We start from the raw sequence: 22004 nt of genomic DNA, 5'->3' as shown, positions 1-22004 counted from the left end.
GCTATTTTTTTGAACAGCCTAATATTCATGTTTCTTAACTTTCTGTAAAGGATTAACACAAACTGGCTACATTTTGGTAATGTTTTGATTTAGAATTGAAAGTGTAGTATTTTCAGTGCATTTGCATTTATGGAAATAAAAGTTATTATAATGATTTTGCTCTTTATTCACTTTTTTAAAATCACTGCTATTTTTTTGAACACCACTGTATGTTTACAAGAAGAATGGGACAAAAATGCAGGAAATAGGCCTGAAATGCAGGAAAGGAGGTATATTAACAAATGAAATTAAGTTGACCAGACAAAACATGAAATATCTTGGGTTCATATTGTCTGCAGTGAAATAAAATAAATAAACAAAATAATGAAACCTTTGAGTTTGGACTGCTTGACTTTGGTAAATGAGATTTGTTTTACAGAGCTGGCTGACATGAAGCCAATGAGTTAAACTGGCTTACCAATTAAATTTGATAAACTGGGTGATCAAGTAACCACATTCCCCCTTTTCTCCCACTCTAGCTGTTTCCAATTCACCACTGGTTACATACACCATTATTTGATCTCTTGAACATTAGTAGGGCCAATCAGTTTATTGATGTTAGTGTTCACATTGTAGTCATTTTGATTGTGAACATTACCTGAAGCCTTAGCACAATGTGTATGATGGTGAAGCATTGTGCTTCTTTCACATGACTGGATAATCAGACTAAGTCTTGAAATGTCTGAAATTGAAAGACTGAGCAGTACCCTCATCCCATGTAAAACAAAAGTAGAACTTTCAGAAATGCTTAAACTTTAAATTTATTTATTTTTAAACAAGACACCAAACCTTATACAAACTAGCATACATCCAAAACCAAAAAACAGTGATCAATCAAAGCCAATCAGAAGAAACTACAGTTCCCATGAGGCCATGGGAGACGCACTTGGGAAATACAGATATACTCTAAATGTTATCAATACTGCACAATTGCTTCATTACTAGTGATGAGTAGCTGTTTAGATTGGCATGAAACATTACACCAAATGACAAAAAAAGTGAAAATTGGTGAAAGAGAAACTCGGTGGTGGGGGGTTGTATTGTGAACCTTAAAAACTAATACATTTTAATTTGTGAAAAACATGAACCACTTTTATTCCATTATTACTTAAAAACAAAAACATGCCAACCCCATTTTTTTTTTTTATTTATTTTTTTTTTTTTTACATACCCCAGAATAATCGTGATTTTGTTCTCTAATCAGAACCAGTCAGAAACAAGGTACATGACTGAAATATCTTCATCAAACTGAAAGCCAAATTCACTAAATGCAGTGCTAAAACATCCAAAACAGAAACTTTTTAAGTCAACTGAAGACAAAAAAACTGAACAGAACATAAGTGCTCAAAGTGCAAATTTAACAAGTTTGTCAGTTCAAATCAGATCTAACAAAGTTGATGAAACTGAACTAATTTACAGAAGCCTCTAAAACGGTCATCTCTACTCAAAAAAACAAGCGTTTGGAGATCGACAGAGGTGCAAACATTAAAATTAAAAGCCAACATAAATAACATAAAATACAAATATACATTTGTGAGCTTAAAAGTGTTTAAGGTTTGGTACCACAAAGCGAAATCACGAAGACAATCCAAAGAAATGGACAAACCAGTGTGTAAAGTGAGCTCCAGAGAAGAGCATGCTCACCCACCCTGAGTGTGGCATTCAATTACACATTACCACATCACCATGATTTTGGCTGAATCACACCCACACTGATGTCACCCATAGATTTTTTTTTTTGACAACTACAACACAAACACACCGATGACACATCAGAGGTGCTTTCTTCCGAATCGTGTTCATTTCCCTCAAGATGAAATCCTCTGATCCAATGAGTGTGAAAGGGTGACGCATAGGAATGTGGTCAAAACAGGAAAGGGAAAGACCTACAAAGACATAAAAAATACTGAGCTACAACAAATTAAAAGAGAAAGCAAAAAAGTCTGTTTTAACATTCATTAATTGTCATTCATTTTTGTCCATTTAATGTTCTTCTGAACTTAAGACGCAGAAGCCTAACCACCCCTATGGCAATGAAACAAACAAATGAACAGGAAGAAAAAAACTAAACAAAAACAAAACTTCTAACCCCCCTTTGACATCTCTGCAACATCAATGACAATGTTTCAATCCTCTTTATTTACGAATCATACCAAATGTAGGTGTTTTCCCAAATTAGTAGTTCATACCTACAATGTAAATACTTTTTCCAAATCAAACCCACTAAACAAACCTAGAAAAAAAAGATCAGGGAAACATGTCTTAACATGCAGATAGTGTTTCATTTCTAGGACTAATAAATAAACAGACCCAACAGCAGAACTTAAGAGAGGCAAAAAAACGTTTTTGCTGCAAATTATATAAAAAGCTACTGTGTCTGGCTGATGATCGTCATACTTCATTAGATTTAAAGACTTTTGCATACAACAGGTTACAATTCTAATTTAGTAGGGCAGTGGAAGCTCAGCGGTTGGGTACTGGGATAGTGATCAGAAGGTTGCCAGTTCAAGTTCACCAATGCCAAGTTGACACTGTTGGGCACATGAGCAAGGCTCTTAACCCTCAATTGGTTAAATTGTACTGATCACAATTGTAAGCTGCTTTAGACAAAAGCATCTGCTAACTGCCATAAATGTAAATTCATTTGCAAAATCTGAATCTATGGAAAAAACCTTGTGGGGTAACAGGCATAAAGAAAGAATAGAAGAATAGAATAATAAATTATTATCGACAATGTGGGAACTTGTCTTAGGTCACAAATAGCATTAAAAAATAAAAATATTAACAATGTTCATGGCATTAAAACATTCATAACATTTATGACGAGTATTGCATAAAATAACATACATCACAAATGTATCACAATCATAATCTTCTGTATACATCTTCCTTTTAATTTACTGCCAATTCTCACTATTCTCACCATTCTCACCAAATGCTTAAGACATAGTAAACTATTTGTATTTACTATAATTAAATAACACAGTTTCAAAATGTACTACCTGATTTGAATTTGAATTCGATTGCAGTTACATAAAATACTTCATGTTTTCTTTTAACATTTTAACATACTAAAATGTCAGTAAGAAATATAAATGGGGTTCTTACCTTGAAGAAAAGTCCACACTTAAAACAGACTAAAGAAGAGTCAGCAGCGTCTGGACCCCACAGTCCACATAGTTCTGAAATGCAGAAGCATTAGCATTCAGTTAAGCAATATGTGTACTACTGTGACAATTCCACACACTACCCAAAACATACATCGATCAGGCATAACATTAACACCACCTTCCTAATATTGTGTTGGTCCCCCTTTTGCTACCAAAACAGCCCTGACCCGTCGAAGCATGGACTCCACTAGACCCCTGAAGGTGTGCTGTGGTATCTGGCACCAAAATGTTAGCAGCAGTTCCTTTAACTCCTTTAAGTTGAATTTGGAGGTCAAGTCAACACCTTAAACTCATTGTGTGCTCCTCCAGCATTATCCTGCTGAAAGAGGCCACAGCCATCAGGGAATACCGTTTTATAAAAGGGTGAACATGGTCTGCAACAACGCTTAGGTAGGTGATACGTGACAAAGTAACATCCACGTGGATGGCAGGACCCAAGGTTTCCCAGCAGAACATTGCCCAAAGCATCACACTGCCTCCGTCGGCTTGCCTTCTTCCCATAGTGCATCCTGGTGCCATGTGTTCCCCAAGTAAGCGTCGCACACGCACCCGGCCATCCACATGATGTAAAAGAAAACGTGATTCATCAGACCAGGCCACCTTCTTCCAGTGTTATTCACTTCACCCATCAGTGGTCATAATGTTATGCCTAGTCAGTGTATATTAGAAGTGAGCGTGTGCTTGATACCAATAGCAGTTAACCAAACACCACTAGTTCCGTTAGTGATGCAGTATATTTACAATATGTGTCATTCATAATATGTCAAATACAATTTTGTAAAATGTACTAAAACAAGAATCTAGGACTTTTTCATTTACCTCAAACTTTAGTTAACTGACAAAAAAAAACTAAGAAAAGCTTGCCAACGCTTTCACTCACCAACTTAATTTTATTTTGTTAGTATAAAAAGATTTAGAATTTAATGCCTTCAGCACACAAAAAAAGTTGGGGCAGAGACAGGTTTCCATTACCTTTACTATTAATCACACTTTATTGTTTTGAGAATGGAAGGTACTGAAATTGAAGTTTTGCAAGTGGAATTTTTGTCTTCTTCCTTGATACAAGACAAATCTGGACTGCATGCAAACCAGTCAAGCACCCACACACACAGTCTGTGTAGCTACAATCTTGCAGCATATGCAGAATAAGTCAGGCACTGTCTTGCTAAAATAACCATGGACGACGCTTTGATGGCAGCATGTCTCTTGGATGGTCTTTTTTATCTTTGGCACAGAGATGTCACTGTCCATTTTTCCCCTATAAAAAGTTGTAATATGGACTTATCTGACAGCCTGTTTCCACTGTCTTTTGGCACATCTAAGTAAAATAAGCTTAGATCCAGAGAACCTAGCATTCCTACATAGAAATGGTAAAAAAAAATTTTTTTGCAGAATTGAGTGGTGGTTTTTTTTACATCAACATTTTTCGAAAGCACTTCTTATCCTATATGGCTATATTTATCACCGCAGCACGACTTGGGCTTGAACGTCATATGCATTTAACAGTGGCTTCCAGCCTTGCCCTGCATGGACTGATATTACTGAAATATCAGTTTAGAATTTATGCATCCGCTTTTTTAAATTGAAATACAAAAAAAAACTGTAGTGTGATGATCTGCAGCTGCTTTGCTTCTGCAGGACCTGGATGACCAGTCATAATTAGTGTAAACATGAATTCTACACTATCAGAAAATCTCTCTCTCAGTTTGTGACCTATAGCTCAGGCACAGTTGGGTTATGCAGCATGATTCAAAACAAAGAAGCAAATTCACCACTGAAGGACTCAAAGGGAAAAAAATTTAGGTTTTGAAGTGGTCTAATGTGAATTTCATTGATATGCTTGGCAGGGCCTTAAATGGGCACTCAAAAACCCTCTATGTAGCTGAATTTAAACTATTCAGCGAAGGGCCAAAATTTCTTCACAGCAATATTAAAAACTCATTGAAAGTCTAAAAATTTAATTGCCGTTTTACTGCCAAGGGTGACAAACAGTTATTAGGTGAGCTATTACTTTTTTCACATGGGTTATATAGAGTTTAAATAAATCCTTATCTTTAAAAAATGGAATTACCATTTAAAAGCTGCACTTTGTTTACTCATATTGTCTTTATCATATAATTAGTTGGAAGATCTGAAACATTTAAATTGGGGGGGGGGTAAGAAAGCAAAGAAAAAACACTGAAAAGCATTAATGATCAAGATCATGACAGCTTTGTAAGGTCCACTGTAAAAATATTTTGATTTTCTCACAGCATTGTGGATCCATTTTGAGCTATTTGTCTTGGCAAAGTTTTTCAAATTATTTTATTTTATTATGATTAAGTCCCTCTGAGGAACTCTGCAAGCACCCCACTCAGTTTTATATTGGCTTTATGATTAAGCATGTCTCGTTAAGACATCAAGAACTTGTTACTTGGTAAGTGATATTAAATTCTTCTGTAATACACTCATGAATCACTTATCAGGTTTGTACTTTCATTGCCCCTGTAACCTATATGTAAATTAAAAAGGGCCCCCACTAACCAGATGATGCTTGGCTGGTTCATCATACTTAGCACTGCAAAGACCCCACATGGTAAAAACATGGAAGTGTGTGTTGTACTTCTCATCACCAATAGCAATCAACAACAGCACAAACACCATAAAAACTGGCGGGACATTTCTCAAGGTTCGAAAAAGCCTCAACAAACCAGTGTTGGTCAAGAAGGGCTAACAATCCTCTTTCCTAACTTTGTGTTATAAGTAGGGGTGTCAATTTTGCAAATTATTCTGTTTAAATGTTTCTTTTCAAATTGCAAATTAAAAAATTGATGCACACATTTGAAGATTAGCTGTTATACTGTCATATATCATAATGTAATATTTTCCTTGATATGGTTTTAACAGCCAAAATTTGGTATTGCAGTGACGTCAGAACCAACAAACTCCACCCAGTTTAGGTAACTGATTTAAGACTTTAACATCTCTCACTCAGCTGTTTAACCCTGGTAGGATAATGCCTCTGATCAGACGCCAGGATTCAAAAAGTATCAATTATATATTAATAATATAATAAGTATATTAATATTCATTATTTCATTAATAATCACCACACATTAGTTTTGCCCCATGAGAGAATAAACAATCTTTAAACATGAGGAAAGGGGACTGACCTGATTTATAATCCTTGTTCTTTGATCACTGCACCACTGTTGCAGGGGATGCTGGCACAGAAATAGCATAAAAAGTGTGTTGTTTGTCAGTAATAAGCATTTTTGTGTATTTTAATGTTATTTCAGGAGATTAACTTGTGTTTGGGTTTGACCCGCATAACAGCCTTTAAAGTTCTGGCTGTGCCATTGCTTCCTATGTAGTTTGACGCTGCTCTTGCCCAAGTGGCGCACATAGCACACTTTTGCTGTGTTGGCCTTGTGATGTTTGCTTGGTTGAAAATGTCAGCAGCAAACTGGGTCAAAACTTAAGGCGCCTCCAATAAGACAAATTGTTTGATATGACATGGTAAAAGCGACCCAGGTAATACAAACAATGCTTAACGTAAAAAATAAAGCTTACAGTAGCTTCTTGTACTAAAACAAAGACAGAGGAATTTCAGCAGTACAGAGCACTTATAACCAGTAATGACTGAAAGAAATGTAGTGTTCCTAGGTCATTCTTTTAGTTCATTAAGCTTTTTAACGTCAAGTGTTTGACTCTCCTGAAGAAGCCGTTTCTCAGCACTCCAAGCTGCATAACCCAGAAGTTATTTTACACAAATACATATTCGTGTCATGGTACACTTTGGTCAAGCACTGAGCAAAGCAATTTGTGCCGAGGCTCACAGTGAGCGAAGCGCAAAATGCTTCTCATGTGAATGCACTAAAGAAAGCAACAATGGCGACAAACACAAGGAACAGAGTAACCTTCTGTGTCTTATCACCAGTAGCTGATCAATGCTTTTCGCATAAAAACGTCTGTACATCTGTAACAACAGCACAAACACCACAAAAACTGGTGGAAATGCAGGACAGTTCTCTAAAAAGCACCAAGGGTAGAAAAAGCCTGAACGAAACCAGTTTTGGTCAAGAAAGGCTAACTTTGTGTTAAAAGTAGGGGTGTGAATTTTGGCAAATTATTTGTTAATGTACCGTTTTCCAGTCTTATTCCCAATATAATCATATCTAAATTACCTGTTTGGACTTTGCTAGTGCTACTCATGCAGACCTCCACCACTGACCAAAAAGGGCCATGACCAACATGAGCCCCCTCTGACACGTGTGCAAGTTTAAATGGAAAATAGTATTGCACACGGAAAATGTCTATTATCCCCCGTCTCTGTACAGGTGGCATAGATCAGCCAGCTGATGTTATTTCTGCAGTGATGAGAAATCCAACCAGAATTCCCACCCTTGAATGAGCCAATCATAGTCCGTATAGGTGCCAGGCCTGTCCGTAGCAGAGCTGAGATTCGAATTCGTGAGTTTGAGGACAAATTCCTTAAACCAATAGCCGACAAGCTTTTAGTGTCCCATCAATACAATAATCACATTGCTGACCTTCATATAAACAAGTCACACATGCTTCATCGTTACAAACAGTAATATGGCGGTGATGTTGAACAAACACTGAGAAAACCAGTTCAACATTTAGACCATAGATTTTACACGAGGTGTAATGCAAAAATTCATTACAAGCACTAACTACACATTATAATTACAACCCAAAACAAGAAAATGTTGGGACAGTATGAAAAATGCAAATAAAAAAAATGATGTTTCTTTCATGAAAAATGCTGACTTTTATTTCATTGCAGACAATGAACCTAAGATATTTAGTTGTATCTGGTCTGAAACACATTCCAAAAAAAGTTGGGACAAGGGCAATTTAAAACTAGTAATGGGGTAAAATGGGAGAAATGGACACTGTGTGCGCCGGACCAAAAAAGACCACCCAAACTGTTCTCAGCAACACATCCAAAAGCCAGGGTCCATCATAGTATGGCGCTGTGTCAGTGCCCTTGGCAAAGGTAATTTAAACTTCTGTGATGGCAGCATTCATGCAGAAAATTACATTGACAATCAGAGCAATATATGCTGCCATCTTTTCCAGGGATGTCCATGTATTTTTCAACAAGACAATGCAAATCACATGCTGCACACATTACATGGCTAAGGAAGAAGAGGGTACAGGTTAGAAAATGTATGTAGAACTGTTGTACACCTTAAGGCGTCTTTAGTGTTCATGAAGTTATCACACCGACTCCCTGTGAAATGTTATCACGTGTACATATCTAACTAATCAAACAACAATTTTGTGATCGGTTATTAATTAACATGTCTATTATGAACATTCATAGTTAAAAACATACATATACCAACTTAGATTATTAATTTAGAGGTGCAGCAAGTTTTAGAATCTCATTTAATTATGTAATGTTACTTAATTAGAGGCTTCTGTGCAAGAAAGGCCCCTGCTCCAAAATCAGCAACTTAAAGCCCTACTAAAGTTCGCAGCTAATTACATGATCAAAACAGAAAGCTTTTTTATTTATTTATTTAATTTATTTTAGTATTTTATTTTTAACAATCTTTATTTTAAGAGGGCTTCTTTATTTTAACCATATTTGGAGGGAGAGGAAAATTGTATACCAGGCCAGTGATAGCTCAGTGGTTAAGGTACTGGACTAGTAAACAGAAGGATGCCGGTTCAAGCCCCGCCACCACCAAGTTGCCACTGTTGGGTCCCTGAGCAAGGCCCTTAACCCTCAGTTGCTCATTGTGTAAGTCGCTTTGGATAAAAGCGTCTGCTAAATGCTGAAAATGTAAATGTATACATTTATACTAATATGGTGTTTAGAACAAGCAGCTAGAAATGAAGCAAAATGAAATACCATAGTATTACAAGCCTAGTGAGTGTTGGTATGGCTGCTATGACTCAAAAAGAAAATGTGCTCCTACACAATAGAGAAAATGCCAACAGCTGTGTAAGTCTGTGCATACCGGGTAGCTGTACGCTGTCTGTGCATAGTTCATCGGCACTTGAGGGATCATTACTCCTGGAAAGCTGGGGTAAGAATACGGCTAAAGAAGAAAAATTAAAGCATCATAGTTGATTGTACTGCTTGTACCTTTATTTAAACAGCTCCATATCAGAAAAAAGTTGGGACAGTATGGAAAATGAAAATTAGAAAAACATTTCATACATTTACTTTGACTTATTTCACTGCAGACAGAATGAACCCAAGACATTTCATGTTTTGTTTGGTCAACTTCATGTCAATTGGTAATTTGCATTCAATTCAACCTTCCAAAAAAAGTTGGGAGAGGAGCAATTTAGGGCTTGACATGATTAAAATCACATCATTATTATTATTATTATTTTTTTTAAACACGTGATTGCTTTTTAAAGACCGTCATAAGTACTGTTTTGTACTACAACATGATAACAAAGATAAGCAGAGGATCTCCAGTTTGTTAAGAAATGCATGCAATTTTTGAAATGTTTAAAAACATTGTTCCTTAAAAAAAAGAGTAGAAAGAATTTGCATTTATCTCCCTCTACAGGTCATAATAAACAATTCAAGGAATCTGGATCCTACAAAGGCATGGCTGAGAAAGAAAAGGGTACAGGTACCCTAATCTGCCTGGAGTCCTAACCTGTCCCTAATTGCAAATGAGTGGAAAAATAAAAAAAAACGTGACAACTGTGTTGCAGATCTAAAATGCAGATACGGATGTATTTTAAAAATTTAAATAAAATTGACTCGACAAATAAAATAAATAAAATATCTTGGGTTCATACTGTCTGCAATGTAAAAGTCAACATTTTTTATATTGTCCCTTTTTTCTGATTTGTGGTTATATTTTAAAGTTCTAAGCATTTACCTGTAGGTACTGAGGACCTCCATTAAGCACAGATGATGGTGGGGGCATGCCTGGGGGGCAGCAGGTACAGTACACATAGGGGGAGGGGCTGACCCACTGGGATGGACCAATCAGAGGAGACTGGATAGATCCTGTATTGCAAAAACATATTGTAAAAATCTGCTAAAAAATTAAAAATACAATAAGAAAGTGCATTTTAATGTAAAAAATTTAAATATTTCAAAGGCAATCTGTACCACAAGAGGATGTTGGTTGTGTAACACTTAAGTAAAGCAGAAAAAGTAATAGTAAAAAATATTCAGATATTCAAAAAGTGTTGTGTGGCACTTTTTTCAGGTTTTAGAGCACTGGAGGATTGGCTGCATGTCAATTTATGCAATGTATGTCAATGTGCATATGAACGCTGTTTTTTGTCTTTTCTTTCTGATCACTTGAGCTCTGAGGAAGCAGGTACCTGTGGCTGCAGAGATTTGAGACATAAGCTGACTACAAGTGAATGGACACTGATGGAAATGCTTCGATCATTGTAGAGAAAATATGAAAACCAATGCCACTTTAGAACATGTGTCAACATCTATGGCATACACTTGTTTACATTAAACATCTGCCCATTTAATTACTGAGCATGTAAGAATGCATGTGTTATATTAAGTGCTTTATGTTTATATAAGAGAATGGGACCAACAATTAGCATGTCAGTAAATGTGTCGGTTTTATCTTGTATAGATGGTTGTAAATGCAGTGAAATTTTATTATTTTATGATAGGTAATATTTCATGTAAATTATTGTGTGGTTTACTGTTCCAGTCTTATTTGGTCTTAATATACACTGCCTGGCCAAAAAAAGGTCACCACCTGGATTTAACTAAGCAAATAGGTAAGAGCCTCCCATTTGATAATTACTGCATGGGTGATTATGTTTCAGCTGGCAACAAGTTATTTAACCCTAACTGATGCAGTGAGTAGCTTCTCATTTGTTAAACAACCATGTTGAAAGACATCCTGTGGTCATGGAAAAGATGTTAATCTGTTTCAGAAGGGTCAAATTATTGGCATGCGTCAAGCAGAGAAAACATCAAAGGAGATTGCTGAAACTACTAAAATCGGGTGAAGAACTGTCCGACGCATTATTAAAAAGTGGAAGCACAGTGGGGAAACATCATCTTCAAGGAAGGAATGTGGTCGGAAAAAAATCTTGAATGATCGTGATCGGCGATCACTTAAACGTTTGGTGAAATTAAATCGTAGAAAAACTACAGTAGAACTCAGGGATATGTTTAATAGTGAAAGTAAGAGCATTTTCACACGAACAATGTGAAGGGAACTCCAGGGATTGGGACTAAACAGCTGTGTAGCCCTAAGAAAACCACTGGTCAGTGAGGCTAACCGGCAAAAATGGCTTCAGTTTACTAGGGAGCATAAAGATTGGACTCTGGAGCAATGAAAGAAGGCCATGTGGTCTGATGAGTCCAGATTTACCCTGTTCCAGAGTGATGGGCGCATCAGGGTAAGAAGAGAGGCGGCTGAAGTGATGCACCCATCATGCCTAGTGCCTACCGTACAAGCCTGTGGGGGCAGTGCTATGACCTGGGGTTGCTGCAGTAGGTCAGGTCTAGGTTCAGCAACGTTATGTGCCCAAAGAATGAGGTCAGCTGACTACCTGAATATACTGAACGACCAGGTTATTCCATCAATGGATTTTTTCTTCCCTGATGGCACGGACATATTCCAAGATGACAATGCCAGGATTCATCGGGCTTAAATTGTGAAAGAGTGGTTCAGGGAGCATGAGACATCATTTTCACACATGGATTGGCCACCACAGAGTCCAGACCTGAACCCCATTGAGAATCTTTGGGATGTGCTGGAGAAGACTTTGCAGTGATCCAAATCTCTCATCATCAATTCAATATCTTGGGGAAAAATTAATGCAACTCTGGACAGAAATAAATGTTGTGACATTGCAGAAGCTTGTGGAAACAATGCCACAGCAAATGTGTGCCGTAATCAAAGCTAAAGGCGGTCCAACAAAATATTAGTGTGTGTGACCTTTTTTTTGTCCAGGCAGTGTATGTCTTTATTGTCTGCAATGTGTCTTTGTTTGGGATCCCACAGCATCTCGGTACCCAGCAGAAGATTACTTGGTACTTTGGTTTACTCAGCTTTTTCACTTTTGCAAATATCACAACAAATCTATGCTGCATGTGTTTTGGTAATAGTGGGGTGATGTGTGTTGATGGATTCCAGGGCTTGTAATCAGGATTTTGAGTCGGAGTCAATTAATGCTTTTTATAAGTTGTTTTCCATGTATTCCACTGTGAGCAGTAAGGAGTGTGCTTCTGCTGTGAAGATGCTGCTATGATGTGTCAGACGAATACTGTGATGGTGGTCTAAAATTGTATATCCTGCTGCTACATGGGTTTCTGTTTTGGAGCCATCAATGTAGACATTTTTGTGATTTGGATAGTTTTCTCTTATATCAAAAAACTGTTTTGGTTGTTGGTTTGGTGGAAGGTTTTGGCTTTTTAGAGAGTTTTAATATGATAGTTGGGTTCTTGAGCTCCCACAGTGGGGACTGATCAATGTTTTTGCTGGTGTGGTTTAGTTGCTTGATGCAAATAATGAATAAAAGTTAGCTGTTTATTATTAACCTAGGAATGTTATCTCTACTTCTATACATTCTCCATCCCGGAGTAATTTTGGCTCTGGATAGAGTGATCTTAGCTGGCAAAAGCGGCTGCAAGTTGTTATTTTCCCTTAATCTTAAATTATAGAAGACATTCCTGTAATAAACAATAATAAACAACAATACCCAGTAGTACTGTACATAAAACACACACACTACATTTCAGTACAGTACGTGTGCTGTACTATACACCATAATACATTTCCTTTTTTTATAAAATGTATCTACCAGAAACAACAATAACGCTCATATTTCTCTATTATTTACTTCTTTCTTTCAATAGTGTTGTATTTTGTAGGTGTAATTGCACAAAAGAAAGAATACTTTACTCAGCGATTTTCTTCTTCTCTCTCACTCACTGTCCCCTCTGTCTGATACACAGTGACAGCTACTGGCAGGAGTAATTATACAACAACAAATAGTGATCTCACCACTGCGCTTCCTCTGCACCTTCTTTGGGGACATTTTAATATTGAATTTTACAAAATATGAAGAAAACACTGAAAAAACACTGTCCGCTGTCCGAATGTTCACTCACTGTATATACAGTGCCATCAGAAAGTATTCACACCCCTTCACTTTTTCCACATTTTGTTACGTTACAGACATATTTGAAAACTGATTTGAGTATAGTTTTCTTTTAAAAAATCTACATAAAATAGCCCATAATGACAAAGTGAAAACATGTTTTCAGACATTTTTGTAAATTTATTAAAAATGCAAACATTTAAACATAATAGGTACATAAGTATTCACACCCATGACTTTTTTATTTTTTATTTTGTTGAAGCAGCTTTTGCAGCAATCACAGCCTCAAGTCTTCTTGGGTATGTCTGTACAAGCTTGGCACCTGTTTTTGGGCATTTTCTCCCATTCTTCTCTGCAGATCCTCTCAAGCTCAGTCAGGTTGGATAGGCAGCGTCTGTAGACAGCCATTTTTAGGTCTTTCCAGAGATGTTCAATTGGATTCAAGTCCGGGCTCTGGCTGGGCCACTCAAGGACATTCACAGACTGCTCCTGAAGCCACTCCTTTGTTATCTTGGCTGTGTGCTTTGGGTCATTGTCGTGTTGGAAGATGAATCGTCGCCCTAGTCTGAGTTCCAGAGCACTCTGGAGCAGGTTTTCTTGAAGAATCTCTCTATATTTGGCTGCTGTCATCTTACCCTCTATGCGGACTGGTCACCCAGTTCCTGCCGCAGAAAAACATCCCCACATGCTTGACAGTAGGGATGGTGTTAGCCACGCAATGAGCAGTTCCTGTTTTTCTCCAGACATGATGCTTGTAGTTCAGGCCAGAAAGTTCTATTTTGATTCCTCTGGTCTGAGAATCCTTAAGGTGCTTTTTGGCAAACTCCAAGTGGGCTGCAATGTGCCTTTTAGTGAGGAGTGGCTTCCATCTGGCCACTCTACCATAAAGGCCTGATTGGTGGAGTGTGTTAGCAATGGTTGACCTACTGGATGGTTGTCCTATCTCCACAAGGGAACACTGGAGCTCTGCCTTAGTGACCATTGGGTTCTTGGTCACCTCTCTGACCAAGGCCCTTCTTCCCCAATTACTCAGTTTGGTCGGGCGGCCAGATCTAGGGAGGGTTTTGGTGGTTCCAAACTTCTTCCATTTCCAAATAATGGAGACCACAGTGCTTTTCGGGACCTTCAATGCTGCTGAAATTTTTTTGTATCCTTCCCCAGATTTGTGCCTTGACACAATCCGGTCTCGGAGGTCTAAAGACAATTCCTTTGACTTCATTGCTTGGTTTCTGCTCTGATATGCACTGTCAACTGTGAGACCTTTTATAGACAAGTGTGTGCCATTCCAAATTATGTTCAATCAACTAAATTTACCACAGGTGGTCTCCAATCAAGTTGTAGAAGCATCTCAAGGATGATCAGTGTAAACTGGATGCACCTGAGCTCAATTTTGAGCGTCATAGCAAAGGGTGTGAATACTTATGTACCCATTATGTTTAAATGTTTACATTTTTAAAAGATTTACAAAAATGTCTAAAAACATGTTTTCACTTTGTCATTATGGGCTATTTCATGTAGATTTTTTAAAAGAAAACTATACTCAAATCGGATTTCAAATATTTCTGTAACATAACAAAATGTGGAAAAAGTGAAGGGGTGTGAATACTTTCTGATGGCACTGTATATATAGAGACGGTTGGAGTCAACTTGTACGTGACGTCACTTGTTTCGCGAATTTCTGTTCGTAATCCGAAATTTGTTCGTACGTTAAGTTGAAAAAGATCGTTCGTAACCCGAAATTTTCGTATGGTAAACCGTTCGTAACTCAAGGGTCTACTGTATAGGCAATTCATGATGTTGAGGTAAGTGTTGTTACTAACATTCAAAATTAAGCATGTTTGCTCCCATAGCTGATATCCAGGTCAGTCATCTTTCTTTTGTTTATTAGCTATTTCAAGGTGCGTTTTTTTATCATCCCTAAACCCCATCCACCTCAGTTTCTCTCAAGTACCAGAATGTTTTCTCCAAAGACATAGGCTGCACTTAACGGCAAAAAAGGAAAGAGAATTGAAAGTACAAAAATCTTTGAGAAGAATGCATTATTACATTTCTTCTTGCTTTAAAGCAGAAATTTTCCTCCCACGTCTCAGGGCAAAGTCCTGTGTGACTTAACTTTTGGTGCACTGGTCAAACATCTGGTCTCTCAGGGGTGTTTGCAAATCCAAACCCTACTGACTATTAGCAATACCAGCAGGTCATACCGTCAGAGACCACATTTTCTTCACTTAGTTATTAGCAACATTAGCCTTATTTTTTAATTATAAAAATAATAAGGCTGACGTCATTTCTAATCAAACTATTCCTTTAAAGTAAAACATGTAGAATTTGAACCTAACTCACGAGAACTGCGCTCCTTCATGATGGCAGGGCCCAGCTTGAGTTTCTTCCCTTTGAAAGTGATCTGTTGCTGCGACAGGGAAACATACAGTTACACATCAGGGCTGACGAGTAAGTTGTATCTGAGAAAATGATTTAAAAAAGTCTTACTTCAACAATTGTTTTGATATCAACATCCTCACTGAAGTATACAAAACCATACCTGCACAAAGAAGGAAATGTAAATCTGTTAGGCAGCTTTTAAACTGATATATAAACCTTAATGGAGACCATTTTTGTTATTTGTTATATAATTGTTGTTTATAGTTATAGTTCTTCTTTGCAATATTCAGTATAAAAGTATTTGATAAAACAACGATTCATGTTTGCTTTTACCAAACTAGAAGTTCTTATTAATCTAATGAATTCAAACATGTTAAAACATTAACAATTCATGACAGCAGTGAGCTGACTTGCTTCATAACAGGTTAAACTCAATAAGTGATTTAGTCTTACCCTTTGCAGATTCCACCTCGGTAGGTGATAATTTTAACCTCTTTCACAGCACCATATCGAGCAAAGAAGTCTCTAATCTCATTTTCCTCAACCTAGTAGCATACAACTATTTTAGAACAGGTTTATGTTATCATTAGCCTGCAAAGAGGAAACAATGTACCATATTTTATGAAATTTTGTAAACAGTAGAATGTATTAACATACAGGTTTTACATAATCAGGCAAACACAGAGCAAAGTGGCAGGCAAGTACAAGAAAGCCCTTGTTCTTTCTAGTGTAAAGAGCCATACACAACTGGGCCAACAATGACTTCGTGAATAGTGTTATTCTTTGTAACAGAATCATGTCAACAATTATATGTGACATTATTGATAATCACTGGGTACTTTTTTATTTATTTTATATTCAGTAACTAGCTGCATGTTTAGCTCTGCACATGTGGATGTGTGCAGAATGCTCACATGTGTCATGAATGCTGTCATGAGATGCTTTAATAAACCCACTGGGTTTTTTTTATACGCAGGATTAGTTAGCACTTGTAATAAACTGTTTTCTATTAACTTGTAAAATCTACATTCTGAATGCTGAATTGGTTCATGATGTTTATGATTATTTTAGTCTTCTACATTACTTCTATGTTCACTACTTTAAACCTTGTCCTTCACTACTTTGTCCTTAAATATTTTGAAAAGATATGTTAAAATGAAGCTTTATGATGGGTTTTATATTTTGATGTGATGCTATTTAAGCCTATTGATTATCTGGTTGACCACTTGGTTACTGGTTGTAAAAAACTACCAAAATTTCATTAGTCAATATGATTCTATTTTCCTACAATGTAGGATGCCAACTTAAACAGGTGTATGGCTCACCTTCATGTCAATACCTCCCACAAATAGTGTATTGGGGGTCATTTTGCCCTCTGGTAGGATAAATCCATTGGACAGTTTCACTGGGGATGGAAGACCTTGAAGCTGTTTCTGCAGATCCTAAAAGATGCAAACAGTCACCATGTTCAACCAAATGTCAGCTGTAAGGCATGCATGTTTACCAAATTTAAACATTAGTACATACTAACTGATCTGGGTAATTCTTACGAAATCATAATTTAAAATACGTTCAACATAAAAACTTTTAAAAGGCATTTAAAGACAAATTTCCTTTTGAGGATTCACGATTAAGGTCTAACCTGACTAATTTTTTTTGTGTATTTTCTTGTGATTTAAAGATATAGTCCACAAACATTTATCATTACTGCAATGTATAATTACAACAAATATATGATTAAAAATGTTTTGGCAATTTTGAGAATAAATTAACACTCATGTACAGAGGTACATAAAACTTTGTAGAGTCTACTTTTTTACATTTTCTTAATTTTTCTCATTAACACAACATTTATAACTTTTTTTTTTTTAGGATATTTAAATAAATATTTCATTATTTATTTTTTTAGTAAATTTATCTGAAAGCTGTCATTATTGTCCCTAAGCAACAGAGAATAAATCAGAATTGTTAAAAATGTATATACAGTGTATCACAAAAGTGAGTACACCCCTCACATTTCTGCAGATATTTAAGTATATCTTTTCATGGGACAACACTGACAAAATGACACTTTGACACAATGAAAAGTAGTCTGTGTGCAGCTTATATAACAGTGTAAATTTATTCTTCCCTCAAAATAACTCAATATACAGCCATTAATGTCTAAACCACCGGCAACAAAAGTGAGTACACCCCTAAGAGACTACACCCCTAAATGTCCAAATTGAGCACTGCTTGTCATTTTCCCTCCAAAATGTCATGTGATTTGTTAATGGCACTAGGTCTCAGGTGTGCATAGGGAGCAGGTGTGTTCAATTTAGTAGTACAGCTCTCACACTCTCTCATACTGGTCACTGAAAGTTCCAACATGGCACCTCATGGCAAAGAACTCTCTGAGGATCTTAAAAGACGAATTGTTGCGCTACATGAAGATTGCCAAGGCTACAAGAAGATTGCCAACACCCTGAAACTGAGCTGCAGCACAGTGGCCAAGATCATCCAGCGTTTTAAAAGAGCAGGGTCCACTCAGAACAGACCTCGCGTTGGTCGTCCAAAGAAGCTGAGTGCACGTGCTCAGCGTCACATCCAACTGCTGTCTTTGAAAGATAGGCGCAGGAGTGCTGTCAGCATTGCTGTAGAGATTGAAAAGGTGGGGGGTCAGCCTGTCAGTGCTCAGACCATACGCCGCACACTACATCAAATTGGTCTGCATGGCTGTCACCCCAGAAGGAAGCCTCTTCTGAAGTCTCTACACAAGAAAGCCCGCAAACAGTTTGCTGAAGACATGTCAACAAAGGACATGGATTACTGGAACCATGTCCTATGGTCTGATGAGACCAAGATTAATTTGTTTGGTTCAGATGGTCTCAAGCATGTGTGGCGGCAATCAGGTGAGGAGTACAAAGATAAGTGTGTCATGCCTACAGTCAAGCATGGTGGTGGGAATGCCATGGTCTAGGGCTGCATGAGTGCAGCAGGTGTTGGGGAGTTACATTTCATTGAGGGACACATGAACTCCAATATGTACTGTGAAATACTGAAGCAGAGCATGATCCCCTCCCTCCGGAAACTGGGTCGCAGGGCAGTGTTCCAGCATGATAATGACCCCAAACACACCTCTAAGACGACCACTGCTTTATTGAAGAGGCTGAGGGTAAAGGTGATGGACTGGCCAAGCATGTCTCCAGACCTAAACCCAATAGAACATCTTTGGGGCATCCTCAAGCGGAAGGTGGAGGAGCGCAAAGTCTCGAATATCCGCCAGCTCCGTGACGTCGTCATGGAGGAGTGGAAAAGCATTCCAGTGGCAACCTGTGAAGCTCTGGTAAACTCCATGCCCAGGAGAGTTAAGGCAGTTCTGGGAAATAATGGTGGCCCCACAAAATATTGACACTTCAGGAACTTTCACTAAGGGGTGTACTCACTTTTGTTGCCGGTGGTTTAGACATTAATGGCTGTATATTGAGTTATTTTGAGGGAAGAATAAATTTACACTGTTATATAAGCTGCACACAGACTACTTTTCGTTGTGTCAAAGTGTCATTTTGTCAGTGTTGTCCCATGAAAAGATATACTTAAATATCTGCAAAAATGTGAGGGGTGTACTCACTTTTGTGATACACTGTACATATACTTACAAACAAAATATGATTATCTGATTTAGTTTATATATAAACATGATTGTGGTAATAAGAATGACGTTTCAGAATGAGGATAAATATTTCGAAAGTGAGATTTAGTAAGTAAGCAGAGCAATACGCGCTTTATCTCAGCCACTGTAAACGGTAGGCTTTTTTTGGTTCATAGACAGCAGTTCCTACTAGAGATGGAAGAAAAACACACTGTGGCGTTGTCAAACTTCTTCAAATTACAACCCATCACAAAGAACGAATACAGTTTTCTTGTCATGTTGACCGCACAGACGTGATAAAATTCTGAAATTCAGAGATACATTTTATAAAAGAGAATTAGTGACATTTACTGGGGGTTGCAATTGCTAGTAAGTTACCCCAATCTATTCTAGGAAATGTTCAAGACAGCCGTCATGTTATGACATTCAGAAAGTAACAGAAGTCATCTGTGATCCTTCACAGTCAATTACCAAAACAATGCATCTCTCCACTGTAAAAGGCCTTCAACTGTAGCTCTAAGTGAGAATGCTTTTACGGAGAATGAGTGACCTTGATTTTTATTTTTTTTCTAACTGTGGCGGTACGATGTGGGCTAGGTAAACTTTCACTCACTGTTTACATTTAGACTTTAATATAGTATATCAAAAATAAAAACTTTTTAATGTTTAAAACTTTCTATGTCGGTAATTAGAACCATAAAGTCACACAAATTTAAAATTTTTATGTGGAAAGATATGAGAGAAGCTGCCTACCTGGTAGCCATCTTGAGCGACACAATATCTTACCTTTCTTCAAAAATGCCTTAAAAATGTCAATTCCTTGTTTAACAATGGTTAAAAATGTGTCTCGGACACATTCCTTTTCTTTATTACTTTCACTGCAGGCCAGATCTCATGTTTATTTACTGTAACTGTTTGTAGTATTGCATAATTATTTTTTTTTAACTTTAAGGTTTTTGAAATTTTGAAAATAATAAAATTCCTACCCAATGTACTTACATTTAGAGATGGACAACAAATAAGAACACACATCACTTTTGGTAATTGCCAAATCTACCACGCCAAATAACCATGGACAGTGGTCTTCGGAGGGACCAGTTACTAACCGTTGGTGGGTGGCCAAGACTCATTGATGCTAGAGAACATAAAATCTACAATTTTAAAATCCGTGTACATTTTTCAACGTTTAACTCATAATATGCCGAATATATTATCAGTATAAAAACATTGCATTATGTATCGGGGCCAAATTGTCACACGTGTTCTAGTAGTGGACTGTTTACCCCAGCTGTGTGAATATATAATGTGCAAAACTTTTTTGTGAATAAAATTTTTATTTTTTCCCCCCAATATGTTACATTCATCAAATAAATAAAACAAACTGCCTAAAGTTTGTTCCCTGTTTACCAAAAACATGTAAATTTAATTAAGCTTGTACTGAAGCAGTTAGCATGCTAGCTAACCCAAACCGGGCCGTGAAAAGCTGGGGTCGCACACTATAGGTACTTTTTGTTACTCAAATTAACATTAAAATTAATTAAACAACGTTTGAATTTACACCACAGACGACTTACAACGCCAAGAACCGAGTGAAACGATCTAAACATGCAGAATAAAAACTTAACATTACTAACAAAATGTTTCTTCAGCCGAGTTAAGGATGTCAATTACCGTCAATCAAGCGCGGGTGTGTCAGGCGCGCTTTCTCTCACACGATTAAAAAACCTTTAAATTATTTCGCAAATGAACCTAAACGTTATTAATGTATAAACGGAGTGCTATTTACTTACCATGTCTAAAACTGCTAAAAACACTGAATAAATAAATGTCAGCCCAAATTCCTTTCACTCTTCAACCGCAGTTCTGCCATGAAAGTTTGTGGTGGCGTCCTGACAGGACCTGAGAGAAACACTCCGCCTCCCACACTTCTCTACTAATTAGAATTAGGTCATGAAGATGTCTACTGACACATACGCTTCAATAGCAGATGTGTTCATTCAAATTCAAGTCTAGCAAGATAGAATTACCTTCATCAAATACAGTTGTATTTTTTAATAACATTGGATATGTCTGATAAGAACAAATAAAATCCCACAAATCAATTCCCCTAATATATAATATAATAATGCGCAGTATCCATATTTACTAAATATTAATACATTTATTTAATCTATATGTACAACCCCAAATCAGAAAAAGTTGGGACAGCATGGAAAATGCAAATAATAAAAAAAAAAACACAGAGTCTCTTACATTTACTTTGACTTTTATTTCATTGCACACAGAATGAACCTGAGATATTTCATGTTTATCTGGTCAACTTCATTTTATTTATTAATAAACATCCATTCCTGCATTTCAGGCCTGCAACACATTATAATGTTGCCATTCCTTTTCACCACACTTAAAAGATGTTTTGGCAGCGAGGATACAAAGCGATTTAGTGTTTTAGGTTTTATTTTGTCCCATTCTTCCTGCAAACACGTCTTAAGATGTGCAACAATACGGGGTCGTCATTGTTACATTTTTCGTTTCAAAATTCTCCACACATTCTCTATTGGGGACAGGTCAGGACTGCAGGCAGGCCAGTCCAGTACCCGTACCCTCTTCTTCCGCAGCCATGCCTTTCTAATGTGTGCAGCATGTGGTTTTGCATTGTCTTGTTAAAAAATGCATGGACGTCCCTGGAAAAGATGACGTCTTGAATGCAG

The 22004-nt window shown here is 37.1% G+C and overlaps 1 protein-coding gene across 2 annotated transcripts; it reads right to left on the bottom strand.

The window, feature by feature from the left end:
- Positions 1 to 782: 782 nt before the first annotated feature.
- Positions 783 to 21205, bottom strand: dazl (deleted in azoospermia-like). 2 transcript variants are annotated; one of them, XM_062990168.1, is made up of 10 exons: positions 21084 to 21205; positions 16988 to 17104; positions 16116 to 16207; positions 15771 to 15822; positions 15624 to 15690; positions 10070 to 10200; positions 9185 to 9265; positions 6362 to 6412; positions 3148 to 3221; positions 783 to 1925 (listed from the first exon to the last, which is right to left on the bottom strand). In XM_062990168.1, the coding sequence occupies exons 1-9, from the start codon at positions 21084 to 21086 to the stop codon at positions 3177 to 3179; spliced, it is 639 nt and encodes a 212-aa protein (XP_062846238.1). In that variant the 5' UTR covers positions 21087 to 21205; the 3' UTR covers positions 783 to 1925; positions 3148 to 3176. The 2 variants fall into 2 exon arrangements, with proteins under 2 accessions (XP_062846238.1, XP_062846239.1); XM_062990169.1 differs by lacking the exon at positions 6362 to 6412.
- Between the last annotated feature and the right edge of the window lie 799 nt (positions 21206 to 22004).

Source organism: Trichomycterus rosablanca, chromosome 2 (assembly GCF_030014385.1).
Source record: "Trichomycterus rosablanca isolate fTriRos1 chromosome 2, fTriRos1.hap1, whole genome shotgun sequence".
NCBI lineage: Eukaryota > Metazoa > Chordata > Actinopteri > Siluriformes > Trichomycteridae > Trichomycterus > Trichomycterus rosablanca.
This window is presented reverse-complemented; position numbering and strand designations above follow the sequence as displayed.